General features: G+C 35.3%; 1 protein-coding gene across 2 annotated transcripts in view; it reads right to left on the bottom strand.

Annotated features, from left to right (window-relative positions):
• Window positions 1–21,070, bottom strand: part of LOC137399562 (regulator of telomere elongation helicase 1 homolog) — a 146,541-nt gene that overhangs the window by 58,475 nt on the left and 66,996 nt on the right. For both annotated transcript variants that reach the window (XM_068085740.1, XM_068085739.1), the window contains exons 15-17: window positions 8,769–8,899; window positions 3,720–3,871; window positions 1,779–1,922 (exon numbers count right to left, since the gene is read on the bottom strand). In XM_068085740.1, the coding sequence (XP_067941841.1) occupies window positions 1,779–1,922; window positions 3,720–3,871; window positions 8,769–8,899 (427 nt within the window). The remainder of the gene's footprint in view (window positions 1–1,778; window positions 1,923–3,719; window positions 3,872–8,768; window positions 8,900–21,070) is intronic.

Raw genomic sequence — 21,070 nt, 5'->3', positions numbered from 1 at the left:
TTTCGCTCGTTTGTTATGATAGTTTAGTTTCGCACATGAAACTTTCGCGAGAGGATGACACCGCGAAAACGCGAAAGTTAGATGCCGCGAATACATAAGTGTCCTAGGGTATATCTACTTAACTAATGGTAATAATTTTACTACTCATGAATACATTTACTAATTAATAAAATTATAACTTTGCTATCACCAATCATCGTTTTATAACTTTGTTATCGTTTCATCTACAGTTTAGCTATGATACTTGCTTCAAATTTTTTTTCGCAGTTTTAACTAGCAAATTAGATTTATGATTAAAATTTATGTTCCCATCTCATTTGTAGAAAGTGAGAAAAATGTATTGATTAATGCTTATCTTTAACTCCCGAAACAAAGCTTTGAATTGTTGGCTTGACCTACTTATGCTTTTGTTGAACATTTATTCATTTTGTAATTTTACACTCGATCTACTGTATCTACCTCCCAAATTAAAAGCATTCAATAGATACACATTAGAACGACATATCGATGAATGACACATATTTATTCCATTTGTTTTATTGATTAAAGGATGTTCATGTGGTGCCACCAGTGGAGACATAAATGTGTGCTGCACAAACCATGATGTGGCATTCTGTTTCTCAGATTGGTCTCAAGTGTGTTGCAGAAGTGCATGATATTACAGACTTATAACACCAGGTGCATAGAGAGTGGCCTTTCATAACTACTGACACTACCGTGGTAAGTTTTGTAGCTAATTGTACTTCTATTGCTAATAATTTTACCAGACGTCATATAGCTTCCAAGCCACATTCAATAAGTTATCTAAAGACAATAAAAGTTTCATATTTTGTTGGTACCGTGAATAGCTCGAAGCAATTCCAATGGAACAAATATTAGGAGCTACTCAAAGGTTTTATGCTCCACACTACTAAATGAAAATGGTGAGTCCCCGCCACAAACCATCAACCAGGTGCAAAAATGGCTTTATTAACCCTTCGTCAGAATCAGTGGGTTAATTGATTTCAAAGAAATCGACGTTGTTTTGCGTTCATTATTCTGGGCATCTCAAAAACCATAGTTTGTCCTTGAATCAACTAATCAAATGTGACCAGTAATTTTTTTTCTGCAAATTAATACTAATAATGACTAGATAACGTTGACTATACATGACCTTTAGGGATGCAGTTGGTTTCGCTGGATATTCGAACATATTCTTTTCAAAGATGCGGCTTGCTTATTTGATCTAGTAACTAGTTTCTGGTGTGGTAGCAAATCAGAACTTCGCTGATACAAAGGCCTCGAAGAAATAGTTAACTTGACGACCTAATTACCGTAAACTGACGAAATCGTAGTCGGTACTCAGATGTCTACACAGCATTTAGTGGATACGAATATGACAAATCTTTGATCACCCATATTTGCGGCATTTGAGACGTTTATAATAATGTATCTGTAGCTAAATTAAAATATTTACTCTAGCAACCATGAGCAAATAAAAAATAAACTATATGCCAATAGAGACGCATAGGATCCAACTTTTATCGCAATAGCTGATCTGAATACGAGAGATAGAGACAGGCTGTCTCACTAAATACATGATTTTGGGCAAATCTGGGCACATATTTTTTCTGAGCGTTTTAACAGCGATAAAGTTTTGTCGATTTCAATCTTGAAACAGCTTAGCAGTCAGCAATAGCAACTGATAGAATAAAACTTATACTTTCTCGTAGAATCAACTAAAATTTGGTGCAGCTACATCTTTAAAATTTCCACTCTGGTCCATTTGAAGCACTTACAGTCTTCTGTGATTGATCTTTTAGCTGCTGGTCAAGATAAGATTTTTTCATAACAACTCTCGGGTCTTTAGCAGGAGCATATGGTATACCCGTGATGACCACAGCTCGACCATTCTTGTCAACAAAGTCTAACCCTTCACTAACCTGCGAATGAAGATGAGGCAAATCCCATTAACTAAACATTGTACTGTCACAATGCTAGACTTATGAATACAAGCAACAATCTAATTAAGTTACAGCAGGAAGCTGTCCTATACATATCCTGCGGTAGACTTAGCCGTATATAAATTACCTGTATCATATTCTATTTTTTTAAATAGGAAACCTTACTGGTTACCTCTTCACTTTGAATTTAAAACTGTAACTGCTTGATGTTAAACTACAAAGACTAGCAAGAATATTTAGACATCACTGCGTGGTCAGCTTTGAAAAAAATGTACTAGTTTAAAGCAAGTTTAAGATGCTGGGAGCACCCACAACCCCTATATTTATATGCAGAGTTAGGAGAGCCAATGGTTTCTTCTCAAATCTTATCAGCTACAATTAAACCTCTGTTTATGAGTTACAGGTAACTTCTACAAATGAGGGTTGACCTCCAAATTTTTCAACCTGAGGTGTAAAATTTGAGCGTATATTTTACTTAATAGACGACGTTCTTAAAGTTTCTAAAAGGTTAAAGTGATGGAAAAACCTAGAGAAAGTAAACAGGTATATCATCTTATATTATCGAAAGAGAAAATTGAAAATAGACATAAAGAAAGCTAAATAAAAAAACAAATAAATAAGGTAAGTTGATGTGAGTTGAATCAAAGTTGGATTAGTTAAATTTGAGTAGTTAAGTAAGAGTAGTTAAGTTAGAGTAGTTAAGTTAGAGTAGTTAAGTTAGAGTAGTTAAGTTAGAGTAGTTAAGTTAGAGTAGTTAAGTTAGAGTAGTTAAGTTAGAGTAGTTAAGTTAGAGTAATTAAATTAGAGTAGTTAAGTTAGAGTAGTTAAGTTAAAGTAGTTAAGTTAGAGCAGTTAAGTTAGAGTAGTTAAGTTAGAGTAGTTAAGTTAGAGTAGTTAAGTTAGAGTAGTTAAGTTAGAGTAGTTAAGTTAGAACAGTTAAGTTAGAGTAGTTAAGTTAGAGTAGTCAAGTTAGAGTAGTTAAGTTAGAGTAGTTAAATTTGAGTAGTTAAGTTAGAGTAGTTAAGTTGAGTAGTTAAGTTAGAGTAGTTAAATTTGAGTAGTTAAGTAAGAGTAGTTAAGTTAGAGTAGTTAAGTTAGAGTAGTTAAGTTAGAACAGTTAAGTTAGAGTAGTCAAGTTAGAGTAGTTAAGTTAAAGTAGTTAAGTTAGAGTAGTTAAGTTAGAGCAGTTAAGTTAGAGTAGTTAAGTTAGAGTAGTTAAGTTAGAGTAGTTAAGTTAAAGTAGTTAAGTTAGAGTAGTTAAGTTAGAGTAGTTAAGTTAGAACAGTTAAGTTAGAGTAGTCAAGTTAGAGTAGTTAAGTTAGAGTAGTTAAGTTAGAGTAGTTAAGTTAGAGTAGTTAAGTTAGAGTAGTTAAGTTGAGTAGTTAAGTTAGAGTAGTTAAGTTGAGTAGTTAAGTTAGAGTAGTTAAACCACATCTTTCAATCAACAACTCTAACTGCACACTGTTCATCTCCTAAATCACCATGACTATATCTCCTTGAGCCTGTCTTAGAGCGGCAATAAAAACCTGCTTTCAAAAACCTGTTGTATGTAATTATTTGCAATACTTATTCAAGAAGTATTGTAGATTTTTGGGCTGTTGGATACATCAAATGAATTACAACGTGTTCTCCTATGAATATTAGCTACAATAGACGAGATGATAGCTTCAAGGTACAAAGTATCCAGAATGAATTAAATTTGTTTGCAGAGGAATGACCTAAGTGACTGAAAAACTTTTGAGATTCAGCTCATAACCTCTATCCAATCTCTCTAACCTTGCCACGGCAAACCCCGCAAAAGATAGCTCCATTAGCTGTCGCATCGTTGACCATAGCATAGTACTGTTCCATGGCTAGCTGAAACTCCTCTTTATTGGTCGGTTCAATATAGAGCTGTTTGTACCGCTGTATGCACTGCATTATATGTCCTGCCTAAAAGTTAGAGGCGCCACATAATCCACTGAGTAAATAACAAGTGCTAAAAAGAGAAACGTGTTTAAAAATCAATCAGCAAGAATACTCTTTAGAATTTGTGGTACTTTTTATGAACATATCTGGGCTTTATATAATATATACTGATTTGGATAGTTTCCATCAGTAATACCAGCAATAGCCAATCAGCAGTAATAACCAAGACAATTGCGAGAACTCAGAATTTATTAATTTTGAACAGTAGCGAATAAGCATCCAAATGTTTAGAGATATGAAAAAGCTTCGAAGCTACGCTTGTCTTTTATTGCAGTTAATATAATATATTAACTGACTTCATTATATTATAATGAATTGCTGAGCAACAATACTAAAATAATTGCGATCTGTAAACGATGTATGAGTCATCAGTTTAAGAGAAGGATATGATGCCTGCATATGATATATGAGTCACTAGTTTAAGAGAAGGATATGATGCCTGTATATGATATATGAGTCATTAGTTTAAGAGAGGGATATGATGCCTGTATATGATATATGAGTCATTAGTTTAAGAGAGGGATATGATGCCTGTATATGATATATATGAGTCATTAGTTTAAGAGAAGGATATGATGCCTGTATATGATATATATGAGTCATTAGTTTAAGAGAAGGATATGATGCCTGTATATGATATATGAGTCATTAGTTTAAGAGAAGGATATGATGCCTGTATATGATATATGAGTCATTAGTTTAAGAGAAGGATATGATACCTTTATATGATATATGAGTCACTAGTTTAAGAGAAGGATATGATGCCTGTATATGATATATGAGTCACTAGTTTAAGAGAGGGATATGATGCCTGTATATGATATATGAGTCATTAGTTTAAGAGAGGGATATGATGCCTGTATATGATATATGAGTCACTAGTTTAAGAGAAGGATATGATGCCTGTATATGATATATGAGTCATTAGTTTAAGAGAGGGATATGATGCCTGTATATGATATATGAGTCATTAGTTTAAGAGAAGGATATGATGCCTGTATATGATATATGAGTCATTAGTTTAAGAGAGGGATATGATGCCTGTATATGATATATGAGTCATTAGTTTAAGAGAAGGATATGATGCCTGTATATGATATATATGAATCATTAGTTTAAGAGAGAGATATGATGCCTGCATATGATATATGAGTCATTAGTTTAAGAGAGGGATATGATGCCTGTATATGATATATGAGTCACTAGTTTAAAAGAGGGATATGATGCCTGTATATGATATATGAGTCATTGGTTTAAGAGAAGGATATGATGCCTGTATATGATATATATGAATCATTAGTTTAAGAGAGGGATATGATGCCTGTATATGATATATGAGTCACTAGTTTAAGAGAAGGATATGATGCCTGTATATGATATATGAGTCATTAGTTTAAGAGAGGGATATGATGCCTGTATATGATATATGAGTCACTAGTTTAAGAGAAGGATATGATGCCTGTATATGATATATGAGTCATTAGTTTAAGAGAGGGATATGATGCCTGTATATGATATATGAGTCACTAGTTTAAGAGAGGGATATGATGCCTGTATATGATATATGAGTCATTAGTTTAAGAGAAGGATATGATGCCTGTATATGATATATATGAATCATTAGTTTAAGAGAGAGATATGATGCCTGCATATGATATATGAGTCATTAGTTTAAGAGAGAGATATGATGCCTGTATATGATATATGAGTCACTAGTTTAAAAGAGGGATATGATGCCTGTATATGATATATGAGTCATTAGTTTAAGAGAAGGATATGATGCCTGTATATGATATATGAGTCATTAGTTTAAGAGAGGGATATGATGTCTGTATATGATATATGAGTCATTAGTTTAAGAGAGGGATATGATGCCTGTATATGATATATGAGTCACTAGTTTAAGAGAGGGATATGATGCCTGTATATGATATATGAGTCATTAGTTTAAGAGAGGGATATGATGCCTGTATATGATATATGAGTCACTAGTTTAAGAGAAGGATATGATGCCTGTATATGATATATGAGTCATTAGTTTAAGAGAGGGATATGATGCCTGTATATGATATATGAGTCATTAGTTTAAGAGAGGGATATGATGCCTATACATATATGAGATATGAGTCATTAGTTTAAGAGAAGGATATGATACCTTTATATGATGTCTACATAAGTACTTTTGTCAATATAATTTACAATGTCTTCCATGACTCACCTACGTAAACGTATAACACATTAACAGCCTTTAAACCTACCCTTTTGGCCAATCAAATGTGGTAAAGGAAAAGAGGAGAGTTCATTTTCATAATAAAACACAATTCAATGATAGCATTAATATCCGAATTCCTAAGGGCTCATACTATTATTACTACTATTATTACTACTATCATTACTACTATTAATACTACTATTACTATCATTACTACTATTATTACTACTATCATTACTACTATTATTACTACTATTACTACAATTATTACTACAATTATTACTACTATTATTACTACTGTTATTACTATTATTATTACTACTATTATTATTAATATTATCACTACTATTATTACTACTATTATTATTAATATTACTAGAAATTCCCCTGTATTTGTATAAATTTTAAAGGAACTCTTTGACACCAGTCTTAGATGTCCTGTTCTAGCGTACAATATTTGTTTCGTCTTTGCATTTCTAAAATAAGCAGCATTGTGCTTGCATGCAAACTCTTCTTCTTAAAAATAAAAAATGATTACTGACATTAAAGAATGGTTACTGGTGTTTTGCTAGACATTCCCCTGTCATACAGCCCACGAGCAAAGTGATATTGGAAAAAAGAAAGGGTACTGATGGTCGAGAAATGCAATATTAGCAGTCAAATAGCACTGCAGTGCAATAGGATAACTGCAACGGTAGCTGTAATGTACTGGGTGTGAGTGTTATTATATACAACAAACAGCTATAATGAAAGGAAAAGATTATATGTTTATATCTCTCCCCTGCAATAGGAGAAATGCAATATTGGCCAATATTAGAAGTAAAATGCACTGATATTATTAGAACAACCAATATTATTAATATAGTAATAATATAAAACCAATGCACAATTTTGTTTACATTTCAAAACGTCATAGCTAACAATGTCAAGAAGTATCAAAAAGAATATCCAAACTTAGTAATAGTAATACAGTAATAATAGAAAGCCAATGCACAATTTTGTTTACATTTCAAAACGTCATAGCTAACAATATCAAGAAGAATATCCAAACTTATAATAAAATATCGTAATAATCTCATAAGAATCGTTAAAAAAAATATCATCGTCATTTCCTTTACTTACACTGCGTTGGACATCAGCTAGAATACCAAAGTACTCAAATGTGTCTAAAATGTCAGTTACTTTGAAATCGGCAAAAATGAAACAATTTCTGTACTCCTACGTTAATTACAGAAACCTTCGGCAATTCGACAATGATATAGACTGGTGAAACGTGCACGTTATTTTTTCGTGAAATGTGCACGACTTGATCGTTTTATTCTCTGTCGCTCGGCGTTTCAATTTCCGGTCTTAACTTTGATAAAAGTGAGGCTTAGCAAGTTTTAATAACGATTTTTGTCCAAATAAATCTGTCTATTTGTGTATAATCCGATCAGATGGGTAAGTTTTAAGATAATGCCGACGGTTTACAAAGGCTTGGTAACATATTTAAATAGGCTTATATGTGTTTTGTATAGTTAAATGTGATTTTCAATGCACATTTTTGTGCATTAAAAATCCAACAACTCAAAACTTAAAAGTAATACCATAATGGATAACAGCAACTCGAAAATACAGTAGTTGCTTCAACAACGTAAATAATCCATTCCAAGAACATTATAGGGATTAACGAGAATCTAATTTATGATATCCAAAATTGTGGGCCAACACTCGCCAATAAACTGCCTTTTAATGCCTTTCTGAATAACTGTGCAGGTACTTAATCCCTTTCTTTACCAGCACTCATGACGATCTCTCACGGCACACTGGACTACCAGGGTACTAGTATATATAATAAAGATACCCTTACACTACACTACCAGGGTACTAGTATATATAATAGAGATACCCTTACACTAAACTACCAGGGTACTGGTACATAGTATAGCGATACTCCTTTTTCTCCATCCTTTACTCCCAAATGCAACAAGGGTAAAAACGGTATTTTAAGGCTAGCTATATAAGACTCGTTATTCCACTCGAATTTGAGAACTTGCACCGACTGGATGCTTTCTGTAAATTTTTACATGATACAAAGGAAAAACTTTACATACATTCTTTACATTAAGTGGAATTAATGTTATGAGAGGTTACGTAATACACAAGTCTACTGTACTCATAGACCCTGTCATTAATGTTATGAGAGGTTACGTAATACGCAGGCCTACTGTACTCATAAACCCGGTCATTAATGTTATGAGAGGTTACGTAATACGCAGGTCTACTGTACTCATAGACCCTGTCATTAATGTTATGAGAGGTTACGTAATACGCAGGTCTACTGTACTCATAGACCCTGTCATTAATGTTATGAGAGGTTACGTAATACGCAGGTCTACTGTATTCATAGACCCTGTCATGATTTCTCCCTCGCATACCTCAGTAGTCAAGATAACCTACCTTTAAACGGTTTTCATTTATTCCAAAACATACCCTTGTATATGAAAAATTCTGAACAACAAAAACAACTACAATTAAAGTTTTTACCTTGAAAATGAACAGAAGTAAATTATTTCTCAGCATTTAGAATGTCTCGACTGAGTCAAGTCTTATGCATGAGAAAAAGAGGGAAAGAAACACATCTCATATATTATCTAGGTAGATACTTGCGTTCCAAGAGTCGATGATGGAGCGCATGACTGTGTAAGAGGGAAAGAAGACGAGCATCCCATTAGGTACAGCTTTCGCTATCTGCATAATGGCATAACCGAGTGATGTATGATAGCGGGGATTACTTCTGTAAAATATAAAAGGCTTGCTCGAGATAAAAGACCAAATCAACAAATGACAAAGGCTTTTACAGGACTGCTGAGAGTAGCCATAAGAAACAAATTATTTGCAAACAGAAGATGCTTTGGTAAAGCTGTTTGAGAGCTGTAGAGCTAGAATTCTGATAAGATTAGTTACACAATCTAGGAATGTTCAGAGGGCTGCAATACACCAAACACTTGTAGATGTACGTAGTTTACACATGTAGATCTATATCAGGGGGTGTCAGAGGGTAAATGTATGTAGGTTACAGATTTAAATCTATATCAGGGGGTGTCAAAGGGTGGATGTTGTAGGTTACAAATGTAGATCTATACTAGGGGTGTCAAAGGGTGGATGTTGTAGGTTACAAATGTAGATCTATACTAGGGGTGTCAGAGGGTGGATGTTGTAGGTTACAAATGTAGATCTATCCTAGGGGTGTCAGAGGGTGGATGTTGTAGGTTACAAATGTAGATCTATACTAGGGGTGTCAGAGGGTGGATGTTGTAGGTTACAAATGTAGATCTATATTAAGGGTGTCAGAGGACCAAATAATAATTTTACAAGCTGAGTAGTAGACTGAGAGAATGCTCATAAAATAATTATAAAATAGCGGCGTATAGCCAATTGAACCTGCTGAACCTGTTGAACCTGCTGAAAACCTAGCAAATAAATACAGCAATATTTTTCACTGACTGTCAGTAATTTTTAATTTTTAGCAGGCACCAAAGACAAATTTACTTTATAAAAATCTCAATAGCATGACTATTAAATGAAAGAAGCTGGTATTATTCCAGCCACTATCAGTAGCCTATATTTTCCCTTTTAGCAAAAGTAGGCTAAATTTGTTTCGAACTAGAAAACACTAACAGCGATTTCCCCAAAGAAGTTTTCCAGAAGCCTTCGTGTTATGTGATCCTGCTCCCACTTTGCTTGAAGCACCAGTTCTTGGTGTTCACCTTCCATTTTTCTTGGATTCTAACTTTCTTGGAAATTTAACTTTGCATTTGTTCTGACAACTGCTGTGCTAATATATACAAATATCAGTGTTTGTCATTTGTCTGTTGTGTGTCTGTCATTCGTGTGTTCGGTTATAGCGTTAAAGCTTTAAGAACGAAAAAGCTGCTTCACATGATTTGAAGTTTGATCCTTTAGGTCTGCAAACAAGCGAGTTAACCACTACGCCAAGCTGTTTTTACCTCTTTATATCTCATCTATTCTTATCTCAAATCTTTGGGTTCGGTATTGTTTTCTCTCATTGCCTCAGTTCGGCATATCAGAGTTGTATTACCACTTTCATTTATAGCCACAATTACAGGTTACAACCTAAGTATGTACTTTTTATTATTAATTAAAATATTACCTTTTTCGATTGTTTTTCTTTCAAGCTTTTTAAAAGCCTTATATTGATTACATAATTTTTTCTAATTTGTTATTTTCAAATGTGCCATTTTAACTTACACATCTTCAATTTCCGGGCTATACTAGCTACTATTCCTAAGGTCAACATTGGAAACTATAAAAACTAAAAATTTTCATATGGACAGTTGTATGTTGCGTTACCTTGAATAAGAATTGCCTCTACATTCTACATAAATTGCCTCTACATTCTACATAAATTATCTCTACATTCTACATAAAGTGCCTCTACATTCTACATAAAGTGCCTCTACATTCTACATAAAGTGCCTATACATTCTACATAAAATGCCTCTACATTCTACATAAAGTGCCTCTACATTCTACATAAAGTGCCTCTACATTCTACATAAAGTGCCTATACATTCTACATAAAGTGCCTCTACATTCTACATAAAGTGCCTCTACATTCTACATAAAGTGCCTATACATTCTACATAAAGTGCCTCTACATTCTACATAAAGTGCCTCCACATTCTCTCTCCGTTTGTTCAAACCAAGTACCCTCATGTGCTTCACTGCTACAATGATGTATTTAGTTCTGATATCTCAATTTTACGTTTTACCAGTACAGGTGTATTCAAAATTTTGATAGATAGCTTCTGCTGCAACACTAAACTGATTTCTATACACACACTTCTATGAACTCATTGTTCTTATAAATTGAACGCATTCATGATTTTTATTTTTTCCCAGATCGAATCAATTGTATCAGTATCAAATAATATCTCATTGTAATAATTTTAGTAGAACAGACTTCATCAAACAATTACTTGCTAATTATTTAACATTTAAACACCTTTACAGTTGCTTTATTATTATTATTTCTCTAAATTTATTTGAGCTGCACCAAACACTTTTCTCATGATATGAAGTTTAAAAGTTGGAATGGTAAATGTTGTTATAAAATGAGAATAAATTTGCAGCGCCATGCATTTAGCTAGTCTTTATTAGAATAAGAGCAGTGCTTGTTCATACCAAGCCAGGGTTGGAGTAAAGGATTACACGAATCCGGACTCAGACTCTTGCAATTCAGTATGGCAACCCAACACTTCTACAACTGCACTAATCATCTACCTTCTGAATCATTGTGCAAATTTTGTGCTTTGTCGAAACACCTGAATCTCTCATAGTACACTAGACCGCCAGGGTACTAGTACTAGGTACTAGTACTAGGTACTAGTACTAGGTACTAGTACTAGGTACTAGTACTAGGTACTAGTACTAGGTACCAGTACTAGGTACTAGTACTAGGTACTAATGGAGCTTCACGATATGGCAATTTAATTAATTGGTGACGATTTTTAAAGTAGATGATTTGAAAAGAAAACCACCATTTAAAAAGACCACTATTTAAAGCGACGACCACTTAAAAAGATATCGCCAACCGTACAAATGCTATAATCATGTAATGGCGACTTGTCTCACACTAAACGATTTGAGAGTAAGCAATACTGGAGGTAAACGCACGGAGGAGGGCCTCATAGTCTTACAATAAGCTCAATTCATGGCGTTCCACGGTATTCATGAAATAAATGTTTTTAACTATCACGAACATAAAAGAATTTCTCTTTGAGCTACAATATATGTACAAAATAAATTTAACAAAAATTCAAGTTTTGAAAAATAATAATATAGCGATATATCGTAAATTGTTAATAAGAAATTTTCCAGTAATTATTGGAAGTCGAGAAGTTTTAGGTACTATCAAATATTGAAATGACACGGAGCATTGCTAATAATACATCAACATCAGCCCAGGGGCCGTAGAGAACCTCGCACGCCTTGCCTTTCACGTATGATTAAGATTTTTTATTATGAGAATTCCCAGATTCAGAAACTATTAAAATTTGAGTGAATATATACTTTAACATGTAATTTTACAAAAAAGTTCTCAATTTTTATAATCTCCACTTTTGATTCTATCATAACCTGTGGAATATAAATATTAACTTAAAATAAAAATAATAGTTTTATTAGTCAGTAATGTTGCGATGGTAAAGAGTCCGAAAATATCATCCAGTTTTATGGTTGTGGTTTTCTGTATAAAGATAAAATAAATGCTCTGAAGTTGAGTAAAACAACTTTTATTACATTATAAATATAATCCTCAAACATTTTAATCCTCAAGCACCAAATTTGCTGCTATTGACATCTGCAATATAGCGTCACTCCGGCCATTAAAATTTGCTGCTATTGACATCTGCAATATAGTGTCACTCCGGCCATTAAAATTTGCTGCTATTGACATCTGCAATATAGTGTCACTCCGGCCATTAAAATTTGCTGCTATTGACATCTGCAATATAGTGTCATTCCGACCATTAAAATCTACTGCTATTGACATCTGCAATATATCGTCACTCCGGCCATTAAAATTTGCTGCTATTGACATCTGCAATATAGCGTCACTCCGGCAATTAAAATTTACTGCTATTGACATCTGCAATATAGCGTCACTCCGGCAATTAAAATTTACTGCTATTGACATCTGCAATATAGCGTCACTCCGGCCATTAAAATTTGCTGCTATTGACATCTGCAATATAGCGTCACTCCGACCATTAAAATTTGCTGCTATTGACATCTGCAATATAGTGTCACTCCGGCCATTAAAATCTACTGCTATTGACATCTGCAATATAGTGTCACTCCGGCCATTAAAATTTGCTGCTATTGACATCTGCAATATAGTGTCACTCCGGCCATTCAAATTTGCTGCTATTGACATCTGCAATATAGTGTCACTCCGGCCATTCAAATTTGCTGCTATTGACATCTGCAATATAGCGTCACTCAGGCCATTAAAATTTGCTGCTATTGACATCTGCAATATAGTGTCACTCCGGCCATTCAAATTTGCTGCTATTGACATCTGCAATATAGTGTCACTCCGGCCATTAAAATTTGCTGCTATTGACATCTGCAATATAGCGTCACTCAGGCCATTAAAATTTGCTGCTATTGACATCTGCAATATAGTGTCACTCCGGCCATTCAAATTTGCTGCTATTGACATCTGCAATATAGCGTCACTCTGGCCATTAAAATTTGCTGCAATAGTAAGAGACTCATAGAAATTATTGCAATTACCTCGCTAGTCCATCTCAAGAAATCTTTAGTAAAGTAAGAAATTTGACACTTCCAGCAAATTTTTACAATAACAAATGACCTTGAAACAAATGACCTTGAAACAGCAGCGTTGCAAAAGGAATTTACATGGTGAACCCTACACTCCTATTCAACTATGATTATCACGCCAGCAGCACTAATAAAAAATTATCCAGGTCTCCATCTTCAACAATGAAAAACGATTTATATACTTTGTTGGCAAAATTGATATGCAGAAAAGTCCAAAAGAAATGATTGTGAACTGCTTCCTATTGGTTTCAATACAATAGACTGGTTTTAGCAATTTTTAAATACATGTATAGTAAGGCTGACGAGGGTAGCGAAACGGTATGAATAGTAACGATCACCCAAGTCATTGCTCTTTAGTGTATACATAACTAAATTTCCGCGAAGATTTGTGACGTGAATAAATACCACGACTGTTAGTAAACTTTCATTTAAACCAATGGTTTTATATGATCTACTGTTCACTATGTGCTTGCCTTACACTAAGGATTAAGGTAGCGTGCTTTTGAAATATTCTGGTCACTTGTTACTTGCCCAGTAAATAACTATATAGCAAAGCCAACATTAAAAACACTAATTGCAAAAAACATTAATCTTGTTTTTAGCGATATGAAAATAAATATTAGTGTTTTTAAATTATGTTTTAATTTTTTACATGAAATTGAGTAATAGTTTGAAATATAATATCTAACAGTCATCCACGACCAAACAGAGCGAAGCATTTGGTTGCGAGATTTATGATAAATGCACATGTGCACACAACTCCCGAAAATTATTCATCAACAATGAGACTAACCCTTGTATCAAAATTTCATCAACAAATTTAACCATCATTTTGTAGAGCCGTTAAAGTATAATAACGATACAAAACACATACAAACCTATTTAAATATGTTACCAAGTCTTTGTAAACCGTCGTTATTATCTTAAAACTCACCCATCTGATCGGATTATACGCAAATAGACAGATTTATTTGGACGAAAATCGTTATTAAAACTTGCTAAGCCTCACTTTTATAAAAGTTAAGACCGGAAATTGAGACGCCAATAAAGCCGTGCGACAGATAGTAGAACTATTTAGCAGTGCGCTATTCACGAGAAAACCTTGCTAATTTCACCAGTCTATGGCCCTGTTTACTTGTAATCGAATTTATTCGAATTTTGCTGTAATAAACGTAGACCATTTGAGGCATAGACCGATTTACAGGTACGAAATTGTGGTACACAGTTTATCAGCCTATGTTTCTTTGTCCAATCACCGAAGGTTTCATTGAACTATTTGAAACGTTAGCCGAAATTCTTTACAACTTATGTACAAGCTAGGGCCGAACTACAATGCCCCTTTATGACAAGGCATTCCTCTGGATCTAGCATGGGGTTTGACAATACGCAAGAGTCAAGGTCCTACCACGGCTAAAGCTGTCATTGATATAGGCCACCACGGAATGACCGCTGGAATATCGTTTGTTGCTCTCTCTCGAGTTTGAAACATCAATGACTTACTTGTTAAAGAATAGAGAAAGCATAATATTATTATGCTTTATTAGTTATCTTGAGGTGTTGACTGATGTTCTAAAAAAAGAATCAAGGAGTTTGGCCAACCAGAAGCTGAGATATAGCCAGCCAAGCACAGGTGTACGTTAACGCCGTTACGTATAATGATTGTTTTGGCTACGAGATGTAAAACGCTTTTCGCGATAGTAAATAATTTACAGACTAGCTCTGGTTTCTCAGGAAAATCAAGCAAACATTGTGTGGTAAAGGCATTTGCCCACAGCCCCTCGCCGTGATTTTTCAAAACAGAAGAGCAGATTTTGACTATTGTGCTTCAAATTTTAACTCGATCTCCACGGATATGCTCCGAAGATCCTCTGTTCAACGAACGGCGCGTGTATAGTCTATATGCGACATCCGCGATTGCAGTTCGTTTAGAATAAGAAATGAGAATGTGAATTTTTGTTCATTCATCATTTTTCTATTGTGTATCTACTGCAGCATTTAGTTGATTTTCATGATTATCGTCACTATTAACAGACTGTAAGTTCACTACAGCCATAATCTTAAAAAGAATAACTTGACCGTGCTGCTCTTGCTGTAAGAAAAGAAAACGATAACTTTTGATTTGATTTTTCTATTGATCTATTATCTTATCTATGATTATTTTTTATGATTAATATTATAATCATAATGCATATTATACAAAATAATAATATAACTGCGTATAGAATAAATGATGTAACTAATATAATTTGTAGAAAGTGATAGCAGAATGTTGCGAAATAATAGATGCGTGTAATTATTTTATTCTAAAACTAATCTACACGTCAGAGGGACTGGTTCGGAATTCTCAGAGCAATGATTGTTAGGCCCAAATTGATTGTTCTATACTTCCAAGGATTAAACCAATTAAAACGCCGTGATTGTTACAGGAGAGCACATTAGTTGGCTTAATTGACCAATGGCACACAAGTCGATTTCATACGTCATATATTGATGATTACCAAAACACGTATGTTTTTTGGTAGACCTGTGTTTGGCTGGCTATATCTCAGCTTCTAGTTGGTCAATCTCCTTGATTCTTTTTTTAGAACATCAGTCAACACCTCAAGATAACTAATAAAGCATAAAAATATTATGCTTTCTCTATTCTTTAACAACTTCGCTAGGGAGCGCATCATTCGATTAGCTATCAATGACCAAATCTTACAACGCAAAAGAGAGGAGACTCAACTGCGGCGACATTTAACAGATACTGTATAGCCTACTTATAACAGATATTGTAAAATCAACAATTAATCAATTACTTGTATACCTGGTTTCAACCCAACATTACCTCCAAAATAAATTGTTAGTTGCACCTTTTTAGAGTCGTGCTCCCTCAAATTTATTTTATATCATCTCAAACAAGTCTCATTTACACTATACTCTGTCAATTCCTGCTGAGAATTACTTTTTCAACATTCAACAGTACCCTTTCTCTTTTCCAATATCATTTTGGTCGTGGGCTGTATGACAGTGGAATTTCTAGTATTATTATATATTTATAAATCATATTACTAGAAATTATTTATTATTGAAATATGATTGAAAGGAAGAGATAACCTAAAAGAGATGAGATACGTGAAACACCAAAACAGTGTACTACATTCCTGCAAATCAATAAACACATGGTGGCAAGTCGTGCTGCGCTACCAAGTTCATCAGTGTCTTATGACTATTATGTTGCCCCTTTTGTCTTATGACTATTATGTTGCCCCTTTTGTCTTATGACTATTATGTTGCCCCTTTGTCTTATGACGATTATGTTGCCCCTTTGTCTTATGACTATTATGTTGCCCTTTTGTCTTATGACTATTATGTTGCCCCTTTTGTCTTATGACTATTATGTTGCCCTTTTGTCTTATGACTATTATGGTGCCCTTTTGTCTTATGACTACTATGTTGCCCCTTTGTCTTATCACTATTATGTTGCCCCTTTGTCTTATCACTATTATGTTGCCCCTTTGTCTTATGACTATTATGTTGCCCCTTTGTCTTATGACGATTATGTTGCCCCTTTGTCTTATGACTATTATGTTGCCCCTTTGTCTTATGACTATTATGTTGCAACGTTGTCTTATGACTATTATGTTGTCATTTTGTTGCACTAATTTGAATCCCGATGAGATGCCACAGAATTGTCAATGTATTTTGCGCCAATAATCGACCAAATAGTGCAATTTTGAAATTGGTTAAAGTTTCAGATAGACAAGATGTTATATTATGACATACTAAAGAAAATTCAAAAAATTAAAAGATTTACACAAAAATCTCATATTAAAAAATGTTACCAATATGTGAGCTAGATCTAGTGTCAAAGAGCTAAACTGGCAATACTGTAGATGTACTAGTTTTAATTGTGCGTCAACCTACTAGCAAAACATTATGTTATTTGTAGTAATCTAGGAACAGTACATGCTATGGGTTAGCTATGATAAACACTTGATATGATATCTCTGGCCAATTTGAACCGTGAGCCTGAGTTTGACATATGCGCTTTGCATGACATCAAAAATACACTGAATGTACTAAAGCTACAGACATCTTTGTACTGAGCCATTGAACACAGACATCCGTGTACTGAGCCATTGAACATAGACATCCGTGTACTGAGCCATTGAACACAGACATCCGTGTACTGAGCTATTGAACACAGACATCATATACTGAGCCATTGAACACAGACATCCGTGTACTGAGCCATTAAACAAAGACATCCGTGTACTGAGCTACTGAACATAGACATCCGTATACTGAGCCATTGAACACAGACATCCGTGTACTGAGCTATTGAACATAGACATCCGTGTACTGAGCTATTGAACACAGACATCATGTACTGAGCCATTAAACAAAGACACACGTGTACTAAGCCATTGAACACAGACATCATATACTGAGCCATTGAACACAGACATCATGTACTGAGCCATTAAACACAGACATCCGTATACTGAGCCATTAAACACAGACATCCGTATACTGAGCTATTGAACACAGACATCCGTGTACTGAGCTATTGAACACAGACATCATATACTGAGCCATTGAACACAGACATCATATACTGAGCCATTAAACAAAGACACACGTGTACTGAGCCATTGAACACAGACATCCGTGTACTGAGCCATTGAACACAGACATCCGTGTACTGAGCTATTGAACACAGACATCATATACTGAGCCATTGAACACAGACATCCGTGTACTGAGCCATTAAACACAGACATCCGTGTACTGAGCCATTAAACACAGACACACGTGTACTGAGCTATTGAACACAGACATCATGTACTGAGCCATTGAACACAGACATCCGTGTACTGAGCTATTGAACACAGACATCCGTATACTGAGCCATTAAACACAGACATCCGTATACTGAGCTATTGAACACAGACATCCGTGTACTGAGCTATTGAACACAGACATCATATACTGAGCCATTGAACACAGACATCATATACTGAGCCATTAAACAAAGACACACGTGTACTGAGCTATTGAACACAGACATCATGTACTGAGCCATTGTACACAGACATCCGTGTACTGAGCTATTGAACACAGACATCATATACTGAGCCATTGAACACAGACATCCGTGTACTGAGCCATTGAACACAGACATCCGTGTACTGAGCTATTGAACACAGACATCCGTGTACTGAGCCATTGAACATAGACATCCGTGTACTGAGCCATTGAACACAGACATCCGTGTACTGAGCTATTGAACACAGACATCATATACTGAGCCATTGAACACAGACATCCGTGTACTGAGCCATTAAACAAAGACATCCGTGTACTGAGCTACTGAACATAGACATCCGTATACTGAGCCATTGAACACAGACATCCGTGTACTGAGCTATTGAACATAGACATCCGTGTACTGAGCTATTGAACACAGACATCATGTACTGAGCCATTAAACAAAGACACACGTGTACTAAGCCATTGAACACAGACATCATATACTGAGCCATTGAACACAGACATCATGTACTGAGCCATTAAACACAGACATCCGTATACTGAGCCATTAAACACAGACATCCGTATACTGAGCTATTGAACACAGACATCCGTGTACTGAGCTATTGAACACAGACATCATATACTGAGCCATTGAACACAGACATCATATACTGAGCATTTAAACAAAGACACACGTGTACTGAGCCATTGAACACAGACATCCGTGTACTGAGCCATTGAACACAGACATCCGTGTACTGAGCTATTGAACACAGACATCATATACTGAGCCATTGAACACAGACATCCGTGTACTGAGCCATTAAACACAGACATCCATGTACTGAGCCATTAAACACAGACACACGTGTACTGAGCTATTGAACACAGACATCATGTACTGAGCCATTGAACACAGACATCCGTGTACTGAGCTATTGAACACAGACATCCGTATACTGAGCCATTAAACACAGACATCCGTATACTGAGCTATTGAACACAGACATCCGTGTACTGAGCTATTGAACACAGACATCATATACTGAGCCATTGAACACAGACATCATATACTGAGCCATTAAACAAAGACACACGTGTACTGAGCTATTGAACACAGACATCATGTACTGAGCCATTGAACACAGACATCCGTGTACTGAGCTATTGAACACAGACATCATATACTGAGCCATTGAACACAGACATCCGTGTACTGAGCCATTGAACACAGACATCCGTGTACTGAGCTATTGAACACAGACATCATATACTGAGCCATTGAACACAGACATCCGTGTACTGAGCCATTAAACACAGACATCCGTATACTGAGCCATTAAACACAGACATCCGTATACTGAGCTATTGAACACAGACATCCGTGTACTGAGCCATTGAACATAGACATCCGTATACTGAGCCATTGAACACAGACATCATATACTGAGCCATTGAACACAGACATCCGTGTACTGAGCCATTAAACACAGACATCCGTGTACTGAGCCATTGAACACAGACATCATGTACTGAGCCATTAAACAAAGACACACGTGTACTAAGCCATTGAACACAGACATCATATACTGAGCCATTGAACACAGACATCATGTACTGAGCCATTAAACACAGACATCCGTATACTGAGCCATTAAACACAGACATCCGTATACTGAGCTATTGAACACAGACATCCGTGTACTGAGCTATTGAACACAGACATCATATACTGAGCCATTGAACACAGACATCATATACTGAGCCATTAAACAAAGACACACGTGTACTGAGCCATTGAACACAGACATCCGTGTACTGAGCCATTGAACATAGACATCCGTGTACTGAGCTATTGAACACAGACATCATATACTGAGCTATTGAACACAGACATCCGTGTACTGAGCCATTGAACACAGACATCCGTGTACTGAGCTATTGAACACAGACATCATATACTGAGCCATTGAACACAGACATCCGTGTACTGAGCTATTAAACACAGACATCCGTGTACTGAGCCATTGAACACAGACATCATATACTGAGCCATTGAACACAGACATCATGTACTGAGCCATTAAACAAAGACACACGTGTACTGAGCTATTGAACACAGACATCTGTGTACTGAGCTCTTGAACACAGACTTCTGAGTACTGAGCCATTGAACACAGACACTCAAGTGTTGAACCATTTGAAATATCTGGTTCCTTTTAGACCTCATTACAGGTTGGAGACAATGAACTTACATCATATCTATCTCCTATAATATTAGAGAGAGATTAAATGTCGCTCTTAGGTAAGGAGTTGTGAGCTAACAAACTCTTCAATTGAAAGGAACATATGAATTCGCTGCAGTCACACCAGCTGACTTCAGGCCAACTCTCCGGCTGAATTTCTCAAAAACTGAGAATCGCATTGTGTGAACAGAGCTAATGAGACCGATTTTGTCTAGAAGAAATTTTATTGATTAGTGTCTGATCGATGGCCGATTCGAGGCCGATTTTAAATAGCCAATGAAATCTCTTTCACAGTGACAGCTTCTGAAAGTGATCACATTGTCATTTCA

Source organism: Watersipora subatra, chromosome 7, assembly GCF_963576615.1.
Source record: "Watersipora subatra chromosome 7, tzWatSuba1.1, whole genome shotgun sequence".
NCBI lineage: Eukaryota > Metazoa > Bryozoa > Gymnolaemata > Cheilostomatida > Watersiporidae > Watersipora > Watersipora subatra.
Note: the sequence above shows the minus strand (reverse complement) of the source record. Positions and strands in the feature narration are given on the sequence as shown.